The sequence below is a fragment of the Hylaeus volcanicus genome, chromosome 5, assembly GCF_026283585.1.
Source record: "Hylaeus volcanicus isolate JK05 chromosome 5, UHH_iyHylVolc1.0_haploid, whole genome shotgun sequence".
Taxonomy (NCBI): Eukaryota; Metazoa; Arthropoda; class Insecta; order Hymenoptera; family Colletidae; genus Hylaeus; species Hylaeus volcanicus.
In genome coordinates this window covers 24,633,604-24,654,595 of record NC_071980.1, presented here as the reverse complement: position 1 = coordinate 24,654,595, position 20,992 = coordinate 24,633,604, and the positions used below count along the sequence as shown (strand labels likewise).

The following is a 20,992-nucleotide window of genomic DNA, read 5'->3' as shown; positions in this document are numbered from 1 at the left end:
ACCATTGGTTCCACTGATGACTCATAGGCGAACGCTTCGTTCGATCTCGAAATGACCGAGGCTCCGATTAACCGGAAATAAAAGTTCTTCCGATCGGGGGCGCAACGGGACGTTGCGTAACAGGAATCAGTGAGACGTGAGCGGCCTTGCGCCGGATTCTTTTTTTGTCCTTTTTCTTCTTATTTCGATATTCGTTCAGACACGCGAAATCTATTACCGTGTCAGGAAGTAAAATCAGCGACGGCATATTTGGCACGCTGCCAGCTTGCCGGAGACATGTATCGCGAAACGTTTGTGTCCGTTTCCTTTGATGCGCGAGCAACCATGCACATGCGACTTCGTCCGCGCGTCTGTGCCCGCCAAATAAGTCGAGTCGAAGGAAATTGTTACGGGACGCTGGAAGCGGAATTTTTTTTTTATCGCAATTTCCCTGCCAAAGAGCTCGACGCGTTTTAACTACGGAGGCCCTTGTGCAAATTTGTTTGACACGATTGGATTTGAATTTACTTTTAGAAATGTTAGAACTTAAACATCCGTATCAATGGCAGTTGTAATTATATAAAAATGTGGGGGATAACTGTACGATTAGGATTAAAATATTCTTGCATTTCTCGCTATAAAGTAAGTTCTTGAAAGAGTAGAACAATTCTTGGAAACGATGTTTAAAAGGAAGCCAAGTACTAACGCTGGAGCAGTCCCACTGTTTGTAGTGTACATCATTCATGCGAAGGATCGAGGAATATTTTCTGTTCCACGGAGAAGTAAAACTCAAATAAAGTGTCTGAATAATAAAAAAGATTCCAATTCTCCTTCGAATGCAAGTATTGTTATAAATAGGGAAACACATCTTATCCTAAAAGGAAAAAAAAGAATAAAAGTTTAAAAATACAGAAAACCATAAAGCATACGGTGAAATATTTTCATTCATTATTGAGATATTTTACTCGGTTATTTATTTTTATTTCTTCACCAAATGTCACACTCAGTGCATCGAAAGTGTTAAATAATGGAGTGCCTACTTCGATCGATTTTGTTTATATATATTCCAACTCCCGAAGCAATGCTACTTTTCTTATATATTCCTATATTAATGAGGTTTGATATTTCCGTCCTCCAAGTGTCAGGAAAAGTCACAGTTAAAGTGTGACCTTTTGGTAGTTTTATTGGACAGCGGTGGTATTAACTATGCAAGCAATCTACATAAATAATTTCTTCTAAAAATAATTCTTATGTACATAGAAAGTTGGCCGACTTCCTCGAATATTACCGAAATACTTATACCATCCTTCTGTTTTTAACCATTACATATCAAGGTATATAGCTACATTAATCTACTATACATTGTTATGCTCGTGATGAATAATAAAGAAAGAGTAACTATATGTTCGAATAATAAATGTCACATACTCAGCACAGACCCTCAATTGAACGAAAATTAATAACATCTGCCAATAGAACTACAATTAAGTTGAGATAGATGAAGAATAGTTTTGTTGCTCAAAGAAAGAAATTGAGAACTGAGTGGGTTAATCCAAAAACGAAACTATTTAACGAAGTAATTATTTCACGCAAAATTTTAATTTCGCTTGATTACCTGTACGCTTTAACATAATGCTTTGTTACCAAAAGAAACAGATTCAAAACTGAGTATCTAGAAATGAAATCAGTTACCAAGAAATTTGATTTCTACTTGACGATCTGTACACTTTGATGTAAAATCCCATAAGACAACAATTTCGTAGACACTGCGAAACAAAATTCAACGTGCGTACTTTGACGTTAAGCTTCGTTTGTAATTTCAATGCTCGCATCCCTCACGGCCAAGCTCTTTGTTTATCCACGTTTGCGTGAGTGGGCTGACATCACATGTTCTACGTGTTCTATGCACGCTCTGATACGACGTGTTTTGATTAAAGGGAGGGGCTCGGAGGACGCTCTCGTTAAGCCCTTCTTATCGTACACGGAAGAGGCTTTGATATCGGACTGCATTTAACCGCCTCGAATAGCAGTAATTTGCGTAGAATGATTAGAGTCTCGCCTTCGTGGCATGCGTGATCTAAAAACTCAAATCCCACGATGCAATCAAGGCGATACATACGTTATTCCTTCGATGTGCAATACAAATTTTAATCAAAAACTTGCAGGAATTTAATTAGTATTTATTTATATAGATAAATATTTTAAATTATTTATATTTTACGGATATTGTATGCATAAAATTGAGGAAAATAAACTGTCGTCATTTAGGTGTGATTTTAGGTTTGAAAATAGCAAAGAAGTAGTTGAAACAATACTTTTTAACAATTTAAATGCTGATTACAGCAGAATACGAAGAGATCTACCTTCTAAGTAGGTAGACCCAGTCGAAACAGACAATACCGTGCCAGCGTAAGTAGAAACAGAGAGCAATGATCAGACATGTTAGCCAAGTCGAACTCAAAATGAAAATATTTATTCCACATTTTCGCGACGTACTTCGCGAAAATTGAAATAAAACTGTATTAGAAATTACGGTTCAGGTGCAAACTATAATTAATGAAAAAAAAGACTTATTATCGCGTTTAGAGAATGTTTCAGGAAAACAGCAGTGCCAGCAGTCGCGAAGTTAGTGCGCATTTAATGTCACGTGCGGCTCGAAACGAAAGAAGCTGCAACTGTTTCGGTCTCTGAAACATTTTCCAAAAAGTAAAACGTTGGTCCTAGTTAAAGGGCAAGGGGCGAGGGTTGGAATGTGGCAGCAGTAAAGAGATTATATCTGTAAGAGCGGCGGCGAGTTGCGGACGAAGCTTTCCTCTGATTTTCGCGAGACTTCCTGGCCGAAGGAGCGGCACTAATCCCTTTGCTGAAAGCCCGTCATAAGGACCAACAGAAACTGGCCGCTATACAGGACCATGGCGACGTCTGCCCAAAATTATCCGCCCGCTTTCCCGTAATCAACTCTTCCGAGTCTCCTTTTACAATAATTATTTTCGGCTCGTTGCCCGTCTCCCCTTGAATCGCAGCGGATATTAAATATTTGGAGAATATTCCTGCTGGCGAAACTTCCAAAAATGGCCGACGGGACGAGACCAGAGATAATTAAACTTTCGATGGTTTATTTAATCCCAACGCCAGCAAGCTGTTCGTTCAAACTATAATTGAATGTGTTGGTTAATTCCTCGATTCAGGAATACTAGTTTGTACTATATTAGAACTTCTATCAATAGTTTGGTTTTATATCTTCATCGTTAGGAAATTTTTAGTTACATCAATTCAAGGTACTTTTATTCTATTTGATATATTTAAGAATATTCTATAAATTAATTATACCCAATATGTATAATCTATTTTTTCTTTTTTTAGTATTTATTTATCTTTTACTTGAATATTTATTCTCAAAAATTACTGTTACACACATTTAATTCAAATTGCTCTACTATTATATTCTTATCTGTCAACACTGCAATTAGGTTTCTTAACTTCGCAATTGTTTAAAAATCTATTTAAGGATATTTCAGTATAAATTTTTGTTTACACCTTTATGAAATAATATTCATTCTCTTTTATTTCTTCAATAATTTTCAATTCATTCTCTGTTTATCCAGTTCTTTGATATATTACCGTTTCATGAGTTCAACATTTTTCATTGAGAGTTTCGCACGATAATATAAAATCTCTTGATTGGAGAAAAAAAAGTTCGTAAAAAAATATCCATTAATGCACCACGGGAGATGGGACTGGTGTTCAGTTACTCCCAAAAATAATGTTCGTTTATCGTGATGTAATAGTTCCTACGTAGCGAAGTTTATCGTGACTGGGTTACGTGCTCGCAAACCGTTATTCAACCAAACAGAATATTGCATGCAGTGCAGTTTCCTTTTATGGGACTATTTGCAGACAAGGGACCACGAAATCATTATTGAAACTTACACAATAGGTACGCAGCGTAAGTTCAACGAATTTATAAATAGGTTTAATGCACTCAATGGATGTATCCCCAAACAAATTTCGATGTTTAACTCTTCGAATAAAATCCGTATAAATATTGTGTCACGTAAATTCTTTTTAAATTCTTTGTGTTTTTTTTTCATACTTCACCAATAATGGAATGAAACATTGATCGATAGCCAATTTATTCTGAACCAGTTATTCAACAACCTTTACTTGAGACATTATCGACTGTCTGCGTAAATGTCGCCAGACGTTTAAAAGCCACTTTAATTTGACCTTTATTTCGTTAGGCATTCTGTCAGGATATTCGGTCTGTGAGATCGCTAAAAGCATCAAAGAGCGCGTAATCCCGGGCTTAATGAGAATTAAGTATCTACTGTGTTGATAGACACGACCAAGATCTCAATAACAGTGCCCCGGTTATTAGTTTCCAGTAAGAACGAATGATCAAGCGACAACTGGAAGCTTGCACACGGTGAGAATAGAATGGTGTGTCGTATTATCCTAGAACCGTCGAAACGAATGGACCTCTCTGTACACGCAGTGTACATTGAACAAGACGCACTGAATTATCTCCAATCGTTTTCGAGTGGATTCATAATATTTATCGCAAGAAAACGCGCACGAAGTAGCATCGATTAACGCGATATTTATTCAGAACAGAGTTTTTTCTACCGTCGGAACTCTCGCCCTCTCTCTTTCTTTGGACTATTGTCAACAGTACGAGTTTCACGCAGACGGCGAAAAGCAACATTGTTTGCGGCACAATATTAACAAATGCAGCCTACCGTTCTCTGATATAATGCAAAAGTTTCGTCATAACGCGACGTTGAATATTTCTAGAATGCCAGGGAGAGCCAGCGTCGCGTAAATACGACGGGGCGCAGTAAAAAGCGAGCAAACTTTTAAGGGGGAAGTTTTCGCATTAGCGAAAGACTCACGGTTAATGTCTGCGGTGCCACCTGCTCAATGACAATTCGGGACACTGTTTGACCTCGCGAATTGAAAGACCCGAAATTACGCAGGAATGGAAGCAGTGGTTTCCAGAATGCTTGGAAAAAATGTCCCGTTAAGAAAGGAAAGAAAATTCTTGCGCTCGGAGACGGGTGGTAGGTTTGAAGTTTAAAGCGATACAGGGAAAATATGCTTAGACGTTCTTGTTATTTAAGGATTTTTACGATTGATACCTCTTGGCGTTCAGGCATTGTAAATTTGATGCACTTTCGAAACGAAGTATTTTTGAATTGAAACATTCTTGGATCGAAGCATTTTAGTTTTCAACTATTGTAGCATTGAAGCACTTTGGTATTAAAATATTTTGGTGTTAAAACATTTTAGGAATACAACACTCTGTCGTTGACAAATTTTAGGATTTTAACATCTTGGTATAAAATCATTTTGAGACTGAAGCATTCTAAAGTAAAGGCGTTATAGGATAGAAGGCTTTTGTCATTTGCATTTTAAATTTGGAGCATTTTGACACTGGAGAAACTTAAGACACTTAAGAAATTTTCCTTTCCTTTTCCTCCTATTTTTACTTCAGAACAATCAAAAACTATGCTCAAGACTTTCCTACCTTTCCACCTTCGAATCAAAAGAAACGATTCAAATTCAGTTTTAAAACAACCCTTCGCCAAATTCAGCCAACAAACAGAAGACTCAAAAACCGCTTACCTTGCGCACTTCGGTCCCTCTTCTTGCGCCGAGGCCTCTTCTTCTGCACCACCTCCACGTAATTAGAAGACGAAGAGTCGTCACAGCCGGGAACACCCTGGTTCTCCTGGACCCTCCTCGCTTCTTCCTGTCGCTTCTTCAGGAGCTCGTAAACTCTGCTAAAGTAATCCCTGGCGATATCCTCGTTCGATTTGTTTATCAACAGACCCTCGCTATTTAAACATCCGAAACTATCGATCGATCCCTCGTCCAGCTTCGAATCACTCTTATCCTCAGCTTCGGGGTCCTCGCTGCCATCGACGATCTTGAACGTGTTGCTCTTCTTCACGTTTGACCGCATGTACAGCTCCCGATAGTCCTTGAACGCGTTCTTGGGAATCGTGTTGTAGCCGCAATCAGGGGATTTCGCGTCAGACCCTTTGGCACCGCGATTCCTCGCCTTATTCTCTCCCGAGTTCTTCTTCGGATCCCCGGAAACCCTATCGACGACCAAATAATTCTCCTGCAGGCTGGTGCCGGGTCTGTCGCTCGCCGAGTCGTTCAACAACTCTCCGGAGTCCTCCTTCGGTTGCTCGGGGACTCCGCGGTCCTTCGCGCTGTCGTTTCGCTCCAGCAACGGATTTACGCAATTCTGCAAGTTCTGACAGATCCTGCAGTTCCTGAAGGTACAGAGATCAGCCTGGAGGTCCTTCCACCGCGGCTTGCTCATGAAGTCCTCCTCCTTCACCTCCTTCTCGGACTCGCGGTGCAGCCTCTCGTGCCTCTTCCTCTCCTTGTACTCCCGCCAGGACTCGTCGACGTTGTCCTGGCTCCTAATTCGTCTCGGAGGATTCTCGAAATCCTGCCTCGAGTCGACGCTGCGAGCCGCCTGGCCCAATAAAACGTCGCTCTTCGTTTTTCGGTAAAGTTTCCGTTTCTCCGACTCCCTTGTTTGGGATTTGCGTCGGTAATTCGCCTCCGACGTTTCGCGAATGGCGTCGCTTCTGGACCGATGACGATGTTTATCCTTGAACGATTCCTCGGAAGGGGACTTCCTGGTCCTGGATCTCTCCCTCTCCCTTTGCCTGTCCTTCTGAAGAGTCTCTGGGTCGAACCTGATGACACTCGTCTCGCTGCGCACCTTCCTAGTACGATAACCTTTCGGGCACTCGTGGCCGTAATCGGAGTACCTCTTCTTGATTTCGTGGGCAGGATCGTTGGTAGAGCTCAGGGAACGCTCGTGGTCCATCTTCTGCTGCAACTTCTTCCTCAAGAATGCCCTCACCTTCTCCAGCTCCTCGTTTCCGACTATGTCCCTCGGTTCCAAAACGGAGCTGTCTGCTTCTGGTGGTTCCTTCGTATAATCGATCCGCGAAACATCTTCGCGTGTTTTTTCGGGGACATTGGAGATCCTGAGCTTGGGGTGCTCCTCCTTCATCGCCTCCCGCAGGCGCTTCAAGCCGTCTTTTATTCTCCGATTTCTACCCTCGTCCTCGTTAATCTTCGACTCGGACTCGTCCACGTCTTCCTCAGTAAGAATCAATCTCGGTAGAGTCTCGCTCTGGCTCCTCAAGTAAGCCTTCACCTTCTTGCACCTCTCTTCGGCGATCTCCTCCGGACACTTGCCCACGGTGCTCTTCGTTCTCAAGTCGTCTATGATCTGCTGCCGCAGATAATCGCCCACGGAGTACCTTTTTGCTCCTGGTTTTGGTTGCTCGCTCCGCTGGGCAGCCTCTGGTTCCACGGAGCGTTTGCTCTTGGATTTCCTGTCCTTCTCTTTCACCGTCACCTCGCTCTTCGATTTCCGCGGCTTGTAACCGAACTCGCAGGTTCCGAACTTCGTGCTAAACCCGTCCATGTTTCGGTTCCCTTGAAGGGGAGCGACGATGGTCGACGTTGAAGACGACGAGAAGGACGAAGAGGCGGTTGGAGTCTTCATGGCAACAGCCTTGTCCAAAGGAAACTGCTCGTAGGACTTGAGACCCTCGCGAAACGAGCCTCTGGCCCTCTGAGCTGTTCTGCCAGTGGTCTCCACCAGCAGACGGCCATCTTTCCCCAGCAGCTGGATGACAGGAAGCGTGTCCGCCGACGTGGTCAGCTCCCACTCCCAATGCAACGGTTTGTCTAGCTTCAGTCTGATGCACGGCTCTGTGGATTCGTTCGACGACGAGGAATCCGGATTGACTGGACTGGTCGTCGTCGCTGTTATGATCGGGTGAGTGTTCTTCATGGTTGCGGTTCTCGCAATTTTCGTTCTTGCGTCACTTGGAATTTAAGAGATCCTGTTAGCTTTCAGGGACCTTTAACGAGATGTGGTTTGAGTGTCTTGGATGGTATTGTTGATATTTGGAGGTGCTGGAGTGAAAAATTGTCTCAAGTTATGATCGTTTCTCTAAGTAACGTCTTCTAAATCTTCTTGAAAGGTGATTATATATCTTTTTTGAAAAGACTATCATGATTCACAATTTACATTCTCATGGCTAATTCTATATTTATAATCTCGGCTTGGTGAGCTTAAATAATCCTGGAATTTTTCTTAACGGATAACTACTATTTGCTCCCAATTAATACTTTCATCTGGAATCGATCTACATGTATATTGTTGTAGCTCGTGTACTGTAGCTTATGTTTGTAGTAGCTGATTCTATATTCATAATTCTGCGTTCCAAATCGATTGCAACTGCTCGTTTTTATTTCCGAAGTCGAATAATAATTACTTGAATTTTTCTTAACGGAATTTATGTTTAATTAACACTTTTATTTGGAGTCCATCTTCTTGTACTTCAAGTGATGACTAACGCAGTGCAAATTTGTCATCCAAGTCGTTCAATCCATACATTCAAACTACGCATGATCCAGGAACGAAGTTATGAAACATTATAAGTCTTGGCACCTTCTCACTGTTCTCTTTAAACATTCACGTTCTAATCTAGACGTTTAAACATAGCTATATGTTTATCTGCATATATGTCCTTGCATTTTCTCGAAGTTTCAGGTATCAAACATAAATTTCTATCAGCATATCTTCAGGAAAAAACTATTATTAAGAGTATATCAGGTAAAATTTCATGAAGAAATGGGGGTATTCCAGACTAGAATACCCCCTTAGCGATTTCTGTGAGACGTGCTACGTTGCTATTATGGTTGGAGAGCTTTTAGCGAACTTTGACTGTGACTGTCCTCCAAATCAATCAGGTACGCTTGCTCAACAAATGATTATTTCATTCAAATCATTTCCCTCTGCGAACCACGCCCAACGAAGCGAGGAATTTATCCCTCAGATTGTTCACATCATGTCAAATCCTCGAAATTCTCTGATACCAAAATCTCTTCACTGTTATATTCAAGCATTTCGTTACAAGTATCTTCAATGGAAAATTCAGTATTTCCCCAGCGCGAAAGAAGAACGTCAATATTGATAAATTCGCATTCACATTTCACGTGTCAATATTTATCTTCACTTCGATACACAAATACGCGCGTAGTTTCGAAACTATTTTCCCAAAGGAATGAAAATATTTTGATCGTTCAAAGGTAACAGACAACTGTTTACCTTTGCCGTTAGCTCATCGTAACTGTTACCGCAGCACCAACAAATTAAAACCCTGTACACAGTTGCAGTTCAGGGGGACAATGACGCGAAATTTCGAAATTCGAGTGTCCACTCGGCGATACACGATTTAGCTAGTTTGGAGGATCGAACATTCGCGATGATTTAAAAATTAGTTCAAACGACGCGCGAGTATGTTGACCGAAAGGAACCGTTTCGCATCGTCAGAGACGTTGTTTGCTCTTCCCTTCGCGCTCTCGTTGGTCGATTGCCCGCTGCATTCAAAATCGCATTATCGAACCGTCGTTGGCTCGCGTTTCGCGTTTCAATTCGCGAGATGTGTTTCGATTCTTCGTCGTTGCACGTGGTTACATACTGTACCAGAGACACGATCGCGAATCATTTCTCCGACGGAATTCGCATGAATATCGAATCGTTTATGTAACGTGACCTCAGACGTTTGGCAGCTTGTCAGAATCGAGGCTGTTCGACTTCGGAAGGATCTCGAAATGGCTCCGGTACCACTTCGCTGTTTTTTGCGATTGTTTTTCATGAATTCGCGTGCGAGTTCTTCCCTTGAAGCGGTAACGGAATAATAAATATTGATGGATGTTGCTTTCCTATCGGAGAAACGGTGTACACTCAAAAGTTTACGACCGTTCGCTGTTATTTTTATTTTTCGAGTAAATCGACCGAGTTTGGAATCGAAGGTATGCTCGGGTATATGTTCATTGCAGAAAATACATACATTCGGGATGAATTATTTAATTTTACTAGCATGTCTCTTAAACCAACTGATATGTATAAAATATTTTCATAGAAAAACGCAAAAGGGAGGAAAGACAATATATGAATTGGTTTTTCGTTATCTTGCTCTTTTATAGGGTCATGGAAATTACCTTTGAATTTTTGATTTTGCGATTTGAAAGGGTATATTTCGTAAATATCATTATTAAACGATATTTGGTTCCCTGTTACTTATGGAAGCCAGCAAAGAAACCTTTCTAAATATAGTAGAATTTTTATAAAGAATGTAGTCTGCAAGAAAATTCTATTTTCTTACATTTAAAGCATCCCTTCCTCTTCAAGAAAAGAAAAGGGCAAAGTATTACAATTCAGCCCGTGGACCTGTAGATTCTAGATTCGTCACTGTTTCTTTCATCGGTTCGTTACGAAGGAGACACGAAAACACGGGTGCAGTAGGGCACCCAGCACAGTGATTCGCAACATGCCAAAATAAATTCCTGGCAAGAGCGCCCGTAACGTTCACTGCCTATTTTATAACCGTATCGGCGGTGGGAGAAATGGCGGGCTGTCTGCGCGGAAAGCCAAAGTATTTACGCGTGTTTACGTATACACCTGTTATAAATAAGCATTTTTCTGTAACGTCCCGAGCTTTACTTCCTCAAACTTTGTTCCCGCGCTAAAAATTATTCCACGGTCAGACGTGAGCAAAATTTATTAATTCATGAATCTATTCATTGATTAATTTGTTTATTTAATAAAGAAAGAAATACTATTATATATATATATGTACATTTAGTATGGTATATACCTTTGTTGGTCATGCAGATGTTGATTTAGTTCTTCTCCACAAATTTTAACTTTCTATGTATAAAGTCAACAATAATGATTGATATATATTTAGATGATAGCGAGATAATTCTACTGATGCTAATTCAGCGTTGGTCAAACGTTAGTTACGCTAGAATTATACGCCGCTATAATAGGTACTTATATTTCTATTATTTTTCATTGTGGTTACTTTGATTCACGCATTTATTTATCTTCTATATTATCTTCGAATTCAGAATTTGTTTTTTCACTCACATATATTTCTTTTTGTAAAAGCGGAAGAGCAATAGTTTTATAGGCACACCACTCCAACTAGCGCGGCTAAATTTTTTCCACCGAGTGTACCTCCATACATATCTCGAAATATCTCGGAAGGCTCTGCTGTTCGAGGAAACGAAAAACCTCGCCGCGGTAGGCCTCGATCTGTCGATCATCGATTTTAGACCAGACATTTGGAAAATATCATCGAAACAATTCACAACGACAATTCATTCGTAATATCTTTTCAACTGGATATTGCACAATGTTTACGAATGTTGGAGAAAACTTGGCGACGTTTCAAACATCATGATTTATCGTGCAAGTCCTCGTCGAATTCTGAGGAATATAAGCATGTTATAATAAGGGCAATATCGAAATATTGCGTAAGAGGAAATTCTGTTTCCCCTCGATATAATTAACCAATACTACCCTTATTGCAGTATGTTCATTGGATATTGGATAATCTTATGTATGGACCTCCAGGGAAAAATTTTTGTTTTTTCTGTTTCAGATGCAGTAATCTAATATTCACTGAGGCATGTTTATATTTTCCAGGACCTGATGAAGATACGACAGACTATGATACTCGAAAACTCACCTAGCTATTTTTGATGAAATTACTTGGAACTGCGAAAAATTGTATGTAAACATAACGGCTTACAGCAGCTACAATTACAACTAGAATTACAAAAGGTTTTCCAACAAAAAATCTCGAGATCTTGTTTTTCATCATTAGTCGTGGTTTAATTATCATTATATACACTTTCAAATTTCATTTAAAATTTAAAGTACAGATAAGTCCGACACCATTTGTGTTTCGCTAAAACACAGAATCCTAAACCCTTCGCTTTCCTTAAATCAAATCAAATTGCAACCCCCCATAAAACAAACTAAAACCATTCGCGTTCCCAACACAGTGAACTTTCCATGACCATAGGAACACGACTCGAACACCAATAGTTAGTAAACCACTAACGAAGAACCAATCGTCTACTCCCCTCCCCGTTCAAATCCGTTAATCCTAATTTGCATCCAGGTACAAATTTTGGTATATTCCGTACAAGCAGCCAAACACGTCCCGAGCTCACGTCGAGGAGGATGACGCGTAGGAGGATCAAAGGGCGGGGATCGTCGCGATTCGGTCCACGACGGAACGCACCTCTGGAATTCGGCTAGGTAAACACGGCTCGCGACTCGTCCCGTGACCTGATCGCACGATCGATCGATCTATCGTTATCGGGGCGCCGCATCGTCGATCGTGTGACTCGCATACGGGCCAGCCACGGATTCACTGAAGCCTCGGCGCGGCTGCTTGGTGGCACCGGTGTGTGTAAACCCACGGTGGCGTCATACCGATCCGAAAATAAATCCCGCGGGATCCGATGGGTAGGACGCAGGAATGCTGGCACGTGGGATGTGTCACGAATATCATTCGCCAGCACGCTCCCATATGTTCCCTCTTCCGCCCAGGTATGCGCGCGAAGGGAACCGTGAAATTTTATTAGGACGTGTACAGGCCTCTTCGGGAACGTCTTCGGCTTGCGACGTTGTCTCTTTAAACCGTGGCGGTATTCCACTCTATTCTAGCGGCAAGAAATGACTGGAGGATCTTAGGGGCGATAGAGACGAGGGTTGGGCTTTGGGTACTTCGTGATTTTGATTAGAAAGAGACTTGTTATTGTAATAGAATCTTGAGACTAGGAATTAACTTAATCAACTACATATAGGTTTCCGTTAAAAAATAATAAATAAATTGCATTAAAACAGAAGCGAAGCCACGAAAGAAGTCCTGTTTGCACGATTTGAAATTTATTTATAATTCTCTGGTAGTAATATTTCCATTTGAAAGTGGTCTAAAGAATAGACTTGTGTGTATTAAATGGGAAAAGTGAATAATAAATCATTTGTTATGGATGTCATCACTCTTGGAAGGGCAGCTGCTTCTGCCGTTCTGAATCCTCAATTGCATTGAAATCTCAAATAATATTTTGCTGTTGCATATGTGCTTCTTAAACTAGAGTATCTGACATTGCCCTAAGGAGATCTTTCATACGACCATAAATAACAAAGACATCTAGGTGTTCCCATTCATACACCCCACCCTGTATACGGAATGCGTCCACTGCAATGCCACAGACAGAATTAACTGTGAGCTATTGCAATAAATATTCTATATAATACGGTCAATAAGTAATGCGAACGGTGGCACTTGCTATTGAGAACATTGGAGTTGGCGCATTTCAGTGGAAACTATGGCAAGGTGATAATCATCTTCCATTGAGACGATATATGCCAACACTGATTAAAGAAATGCATCATTTATTGTATTTATTAGTCCTTAATTAAATAAGGAATCAATTATGCTATTAACTAGATCATATTCCCACTAATTCATATTCTTTCAAACTACACAGCGTCTAGGTATTTATTCTTCTAGGATATTCATCCATTACACTCTAAAACGCAATAAACAATCATTATATAAATAAAAATTCAACATTGTCTCCCATAAGATATCAATAAATAATTCTTTTAATCAAGTCACATCTTAGAAAGAACATTCGTCTAACGATATTAACGTGTCGAAGTATTTGCACTATCAGACAGTTCAAATGTTATTTATAATAATAAATAAATGAATCAAATTTAAGTTACACAGGTCATTTATACAATTTTGCATGAAAAAAAGTATGCTTTAGTCCCTAGTCGTTCATATTTAAAAAAAAAAAAAAAACAGTATTCTAACTGCAAACGCTAAATCTAATAAAACATATTAAATCTACTAAACCATCAAGAGGCAAATTAGTTGAAGTTACAAAGTTAAACGATTCTCACCTTTCCTCTCAAAATAGTATCACCCTTTAAACACAACGTAAGCTACTCCCACGAGAGTTATTTAATGGTTTCGAAGATTCGCATTGTTCTGGCGAAAATTTACCTGCAAGTTTCACGCTAAGTTTTCCAGAAGTTTCGTTAGAAGTTTCTAACTGTACATAACGCAATACCTGTGCCAATAGAAACTCCACTGTAGGTGTTCTATGAATTCAAGGCGCGCAACATTGTTTGTCAAGACAAAGCGGCGCGTAGCCACTGCGGATCAATGGCCTATTGAAAATTTGTTTACATTCGATCACGGCGACCTGCGGACGATGTTTGCGAACAGGTGCATACGTATATTTCGGCTCTGCGCAGAAATAAAGGCTCCTTGATCGTGCAGCGTGTTGCGTTTGATTCTGGTGAGCGCTAGGACGACACCACTAGTGATGCGCACGAGACGAGATAAATCTCGATCTCGAATCGCATCTCATAATTTTGTTCATCTCTGATCCTGTATAATAAATTTCACAGTTCATAAGAAATTCGTTAGAAAATTTTCAGGAACGTCATCCAAACCACCAGGTCGTAAAATTAAACGCGAAACGTTCTCATAGCATAGAAAATAATAATTTATTCAGCGTTTAGCGGAAACATAAACGTACAGTGTACTGCAGGAAAACATTTTTCACGAAACGAACGAGAACGTCAACTATCATAAACAGCAAACGGATTCTATTGCCTATAACAACCATCGGCAATGCACACCTCTCGTCGCGTTGTTACAAAACGGTAATAAGATTCTTCGTGTCTAAAAAACGTATGCAGGTGTGAAATTGGTAAATTCGCTTAAATCTTTTACCAACGAAGTGCTCTTCATCCAAAAGAACCTAATGTGTACCGAAGGATCCATGCTTAAGTAACTCACATGGACATACAATGGATTCTTGATGCGTACTTTCGTACAATAATTTCTCGAATGCACATTTCAGTCCATTTATTCGTTTTGTTTTAAATTCGCATTTTATTATTATGCCATCAAAATAGTCGCTATCGTAGACTATCTTGTAAACCTCTGTTCTACATGTGTTTTTTACAAGACGTAGAATTCAACGTATAATATACACTTGTCCATAGTTGTTACTTCTTAAATAAATATTCAAAAGCTCGGCATGCACGAGAAAACCTGCATATTTTGTTGAGACTAATGCAGTGAAATGTTTACTTTTTAAGGAATTAAGAAGGTAAATGCGTACTCGTGTCTCGAATAACACATTTTCAATAATAAAATAAGTGTCGGGGATATATTAAACAATTTTGTGCGTTTGATAGTTGCGATGATACACGGATATGATGAACTGTGATAAAAGGAGAGGAATGGAAATGTTAGATGTAGAAATTAATTCTGTATCTTTACATTCAATCATCTATAACTCTCGATTAAAGAGAAATATTTATCTGTTAGTTTGTTGAGTTTTTCGCTTAATAATTTCGATAAGAGAGGAGTCTCAGATTCAAAAGGATACAGTTGTACGAATAAAATATCGAAGCAATCAAATTTGTTCAGTCTGGAGTTTTAAATTATAATATGTAAAGATACAGAAATAATTTTCACATCTAATATATATTCTAAAAATTCTAAAATTCGTAATGGAATATCTGGAAAATAATGAATATTTCTTTTTTTAAAGAACCAGCTGTTTTCATAAGTCATGCACCCGTTCAAACGTCGAAATTAATAAATATCAACGCGGAGAAAAATATTCTACTATAACTCAAGTGTGTGAATGTTGTAAAGAGTTTATAAAGAGCGAACATTTACTTGTTCAATAATCATGTTTATTAAACCTCACAAAACATATATAAACACTGCACAATGCTCAATCAAAATTTGCAGCCATCGGTGCACCTAAATAGACTTAAAAATCATGATACAGTTGATAACTAACTCATAAAAAATCTATGTTAAAAAATTCCAGTTGATTAATCAGGTAAAATATCCATTAATTAATCATCGAACGTGCAAGCAAGCGTTTGCGTTCAACGAGAACTTCTTAATCCAATTGCACTGAATAGTTTCCAAATTCATAAGCCCGGAGTCGTCGAACGATTTCCAAGAGTTGACTGAATCGATACATAAAACGTACGTACATAAACAAAAATGGATAAACAATTGTTCTCGGCGAAAATTCCATCGATACAACGGACGTTTCTTCACGATCGACACAATTTCTGTAACGTTACGACGGAAAGAATCCACTGTATCGCGGGTTTATTGCTTTTCCAACTTGCGGTTCGAAGTGCGCGGCTACACGCGACTTCTAAACGCGATATAATCTCGCAGAAAATCACACTTCCAGTGCTCCACGCTACCTATCTATGTAAATTAACGATATAAAAGATCGCACAACGAACGGGGTCGGGGAGATAAATCGCATCGCGTTTTACAGAATAATTACCGCGTAATAATACTCACATTCATCTTGTACAAGTACATATACATGTGTATCTCTATAAATATATATATGGATGGTTCCATTCGTCTTCACCCCAAGACGTACACGTCGAGCAAAAGTGAAAGAAATCGATATAGACGCTTCCTTTTTACCAAAATCTGGGAAAAGTTTTGAACTTGTTCAGGAACGAATGATATTGATGAGAACTAATAAGAATTCAAAATTATATTGGCCTATTATGTCGGTCAATTTTGCTGATTTATATTACTGGGGAATTTAATTGTGAATATTTATTCCATCGATATAATGATTAAAATAGCTCACAAACTAGAAGTGCATGCGTGCAGGTATCCTTGAATAAACTATTCAATGAACCTTTAGCCATGGACTCCAGTTTGTTAAAAAGTGGGTTGATCGTATTCATCGAAATTAAAAATTCTAGCACAGTTTCATTTCACATGTATCAGATTTAAAATTATTTCCTTCGATGAAATTATTGTAAACACAAGTGTTATAAACAGGTTTTGTTTAAAAACTATCTTTATCATTTTATTAAAATAGGAAAATAATAAGAAAATAAATCGACATCTTCAACTTCCACTCGACACACACGTTCAACACGAACACGAATGAACGCAACCGTGAGTATATAATAATACTAAGTCGTAAGAAGCATTTCATTTACGTATCCTAGGTATCAACGACGCGTTACTCTCATCATTTATCATTAACTTCCTCCTACATCGTACAAAGTAATGCACTCGCTCCAATGAGCGTATGATAAATTATCATACTTACAATAAATCAACATTGCATAATTATATCGCGTTAAGTCTCATTTGGCTGACGAATTGCACGCTTTCAAAGGAAACCGCTATATCACCTACCGCGTGTCGGTGTTCGAAAAAGTACTGTCATTTCGACGTTTGCACGGTGCCATTATTTTATTCTTTTTTTTCCTTTCTTGCGTGAAAATTTCTTATCGGACATTTTAGTAGTATAAAAATATTGTCATTGAGTTGATTTCTTGCATAAGCTTGCATTAAGTTATTACGTGAATAACGAGTAAAATATTTCACGACTATCATTGTACGAATAATTTGTTCCCAAAATCACCTTTCATGGATAGATCAAAAACTGTTGGGGTTTACTGCAAAAATACTTATAGCTGAAAGTAAAGATAAGGAAATTTTATGTTGAAACTTCAAAGTTTAGTTTCTAAGGATTCTAAATGAATGTCCCATGTACCTATTCTGTAAGAATGAATTACATATTAGAAATACCATTAATCTAATCGGAAACTTATGTTCTACGTTGATAAAATTTAGTTTCCAGTGACAGTGAAGGTGTAACAGACCGAACAACTTTGAACAGATTTTGATGTCTACATTTTCCATCAAAATATTTCCCCCTTTTCAAACGGCGTTGCTGTACATTGAATCATTTCCAGGTGATTCAGTGAGTAAATAACAGTGATTAAAATAATAATTTTACAGTAAGTAAAACTATGCATGATTCAGTTTATTTCTTTTGTTTCGAGATATCCGACTTGGATTAATTTCAACAAAACAGATATCAAGTCATTATTTATCTGATCTAGAAATCAATTTTTAATACGAGGTATGGTGCAAAAATAATGAAAATTTTAATAATCAAGCTTCTAATAATCAAATTCCCCTATATCTAAAGAATAAAATGAATTGTCGATTTAAAATTGCCAACGTTAAAATTGAATTTTTAAAAAAAAATTATGTGAATTATGCGTGTCATCAGAACATTGCTTACAATTTCCCAAGGCTCAACTTCATTCTCCTTGACTTAAAGAATTTTAAATGTCCCATTGGCATATTTCAATATTCCAGATTTTCGATGCAAATATTATTTCACACATTGTAAAAACTGCGATAAACATTGTGAATAAATTCCAAGGCTCAAATGTTGGAATACCAATGCAAGGCATCGCATCTCGTCCAATGAGACATCCGTCCGTGGATACCAAAATGGAAGTACTTTTTAGGACACTGACTACTAAATGCGTATTAAATCGATCTGCTGAACACGTATACATAACACAACAGCGCAACAAGTATATTATTCCACCGCTACTCTGCCACGTAAATTACTTCCAGTTTACGTTTATAATTACACAATATGCACAGGGCAATAGGGTATACACACGAGAATCCTGCGATACGCTATGACGCCAAAAAACAACGCTCACATATAAAGTCGCGCAAGGAAGGTATGCGACAATAACAGAGCTAAAAGCTGTTCGCCGTTTTGTTCAACGTAAACGACTAACGAATACGTTCAGCGGAGAACGGAAACTAACGAAGCTAAAGGCAGCTTAACGAAAGAACAGATTTACAGCGCTCGAGAGATATATGTATATGTAGATCTATCGATCGACTTCTGCAATATTTTTTAACAGATTTGTTAAAACGTTATCGTCCCTCCAGCGTGTTTGTTATGCTGTGTTTGTGTGAATAAATGTTTGAGTCGATTTAAAATTGATTTCTATGAAACTGCACTGTCAATTGTATGATGAGATGAGTTTGAAAAAGATGGAAGAGGTTGAAAGAACAAATTTTGAATCTAGAGTAAACACAAAATACTAAGGTTTGTACCATTATTCTACCTATTTAATGTTGAAAAATTATTAATTAATCGTATATTAATTTTAATTCTTATTTTAATTTCATCTCCATCGTCAATATTATGATTTACTAAACTTTACAAAAATGAAACAAGTTGAAATAAATCAATGTAATTATTTCAGCTGCTTTCAGCTTTTCTGTTGTGGAAGTTCGGCAATTTCATTCAGTTAAATTGCTTTTACTCTTCTGGAATGCATTCTGTAACGATTTCTAGTACAATTTAAAACTAAATTTAATTTTAAACGATGTGTCTAAAATTGAGAATTATATATTGAGAGAAATTTGTATAACGTCGCTGTTTATAATAAGTTTGGAATATTAAGCTAAGATATTTATTAAGTAAAAATACACAACAGTTAATAAAGTATTTATCCACTCCAACCATGTTACATATTTTATGTATTTGAACAATTTCAAACCTGAATTGAAATTAGAAGAGTAGTAGACAGTTTTATTCAATTCCCTAATCGTTTGGAATAAAAATTCAATTTCGTGTTCAACCGTGTCCAAAAATCCTCCCCCATTGGGAATGCTACGTTTCCCCCGGATATACCGTCCCCAAACGAAAAGCCACATATTCTGTTCCTTTCTGTTTTCGCTCCGCTCATTCTCGTCGAGGGTGCAGTAAATCCAACAGAGCCCCATTATCCGAAAATACGTAAAACAAGTCAGACAAAATGACGCAAGAAATTACGCTTGGAAGCTCCATGGAAACGTACGGGGCCGGCGCTGGGCTAAATCGAATAAATCCGAACCAAAGACGGTCGGTCTGGTCGTAGCTAATGCACTTGACCGAAAAATCTGTTTGCCTGTCGAAACTCTGGTAACTCCAAATCCTACCGGTAAACCGGAAAATCTACTTGCGGCGATCCTACCCGTCGTTGTTGCTCTAAAACGTGTATCGCAAATGGTATGCCAAAATGTACCGTATCGCGAGCTATTTCCCTCCAGAAGAGGACAAACCGTCTGGAAACCACAGCCGAGCAAATTTTATTTCGAACAAAATCTCCGCTGGAAACGTGTGATTGCTTTCAGTGTGATGATCAAACGACTGTGCTTCATTTACTGACTTGTGCTATTATAGAACACGAGTATTGTTTAATTTTCTACGTACAGTGTAGAAATAATTAATTTTCCTTGAGAGCTGGCCGCCATGATTGTTTCACCGTACGGCGAGTGATAAATGAATTTCTATTTGATCACTGCGAAATATTTGATTCTACGATTCAATTTCTAATCTTTCATCGTCTTCAGTAAACGAATATTTACTTTACACGTATAATATCGTAAACTTTGTAAATTAAATCTGTTAAACAAATGGAAGGAATTAAGAAACGTATACTTTTCGATTTTTTCTGGAGTCCTGTCTTGGACAAACGACTTTGAGTGACAGTAATGAATTATTGTCCTGATACCTTTCTTCAAGGCCGTGCCTTTTTTGTATCTTTTTGTACAAGCAGTTCGTGGCATTAATTTTGTGCTGAGTAACGCTTTGGACCAACAGTTTCTCTTAATTTTATTGTCCTTTAACACGTTCATTGTCCACTGAACCACATGTAGGTCAGAAGAGTTCTCATTCAGGAATCCCTGACCTACATACAGCTACTCGCAAAAGATATCCATTCACCCCATACACATTTAAGTATTTAATCAATCTTAAAGTTGGAACAACCAATTCTTATTCAACTTTGTAGGAATAGTGAACGTGTTAATATTGATGATTTTATTTCTTTTTTTTTTTAAATTTTTGCGATTGAAAAAATGAAGTTTAATTTAAATATTAAGTTAAAAAGAGATGCTTTCGTGTCGTTTGCATAAAAATTGAGTAATAAAGTCGCAAAGCGCTGCAGAATCTGTTTTTCTGTTAAGGTTCAAAACAAACACTGGAAAAAGTAATGGCTGCTGCGACGCTACGAAGTGTCGCAACAAAATCTCGTCGAGATTCGAGGAAACGACGACGACGGCAACATGTAGAAACTACGATTTAACTATACAGTACAATAAAATACGAGGCGTGGGGTATCTGGTTTTGGAACGAAACGATTAATACCTGAACAGTCCTCGCGATCAGCCGAGGCGTGTATCTGCGAAAAGAA

The 20,992-nt window shown here is 38.5% G+C and overlaps 2 protein-coding genes across 4 annotated transcripts in view; both read right to left on the bottom strand.

The window, feature by feature from the left end:
• LOC128876995 (uncharacterized) overlaps positions 1 to 9,199 on the bottom strand; it is a 145,273-nt gene extending 136,074 nt beyond the window's left edge. The window contains exon 1 of one of the 2 annotated variants that reach the window (XM_054123884.1): positions 5,605 to 9,199. In XM_054123884.1, coding sequence (XP_053979859.1) covers positions 5,605 to 7,813 — 2,209 coding nt within the window. In that variant the 5' untranslated portion in view covers positions 7,814 to 9,199. The remainder of the gene's footprint in view (positions 1 to 5,604) is intronic. The other variant, XM_054123883.1, reaches the window with a different exon arrangement.
• A 9,637-nt stretch (positions 9,200 to 18,836) lies between these two features.
• Positions 18,837 to 20,992, bottom strand: part of LOC128876996 (uncharacterized) — a 99,475-nt gene continuing 97,319 nt past the window's right edge. For both annotated transcript variants that reach the window (XM_054123886.1, XM_054123885.1), the window contains one exon: positions 18,837 to 20,980. In XM_054123886.1, coding sequence (XP_053979861.1) covers positions 20,885 to 20,980 — 96 coding nt within the window. In that variant the 3' untranslated portion in view covers positions 18,837 to 20,884. The remainder of the gene's footprint in view (positions 20,981 to 20,992) is intronic.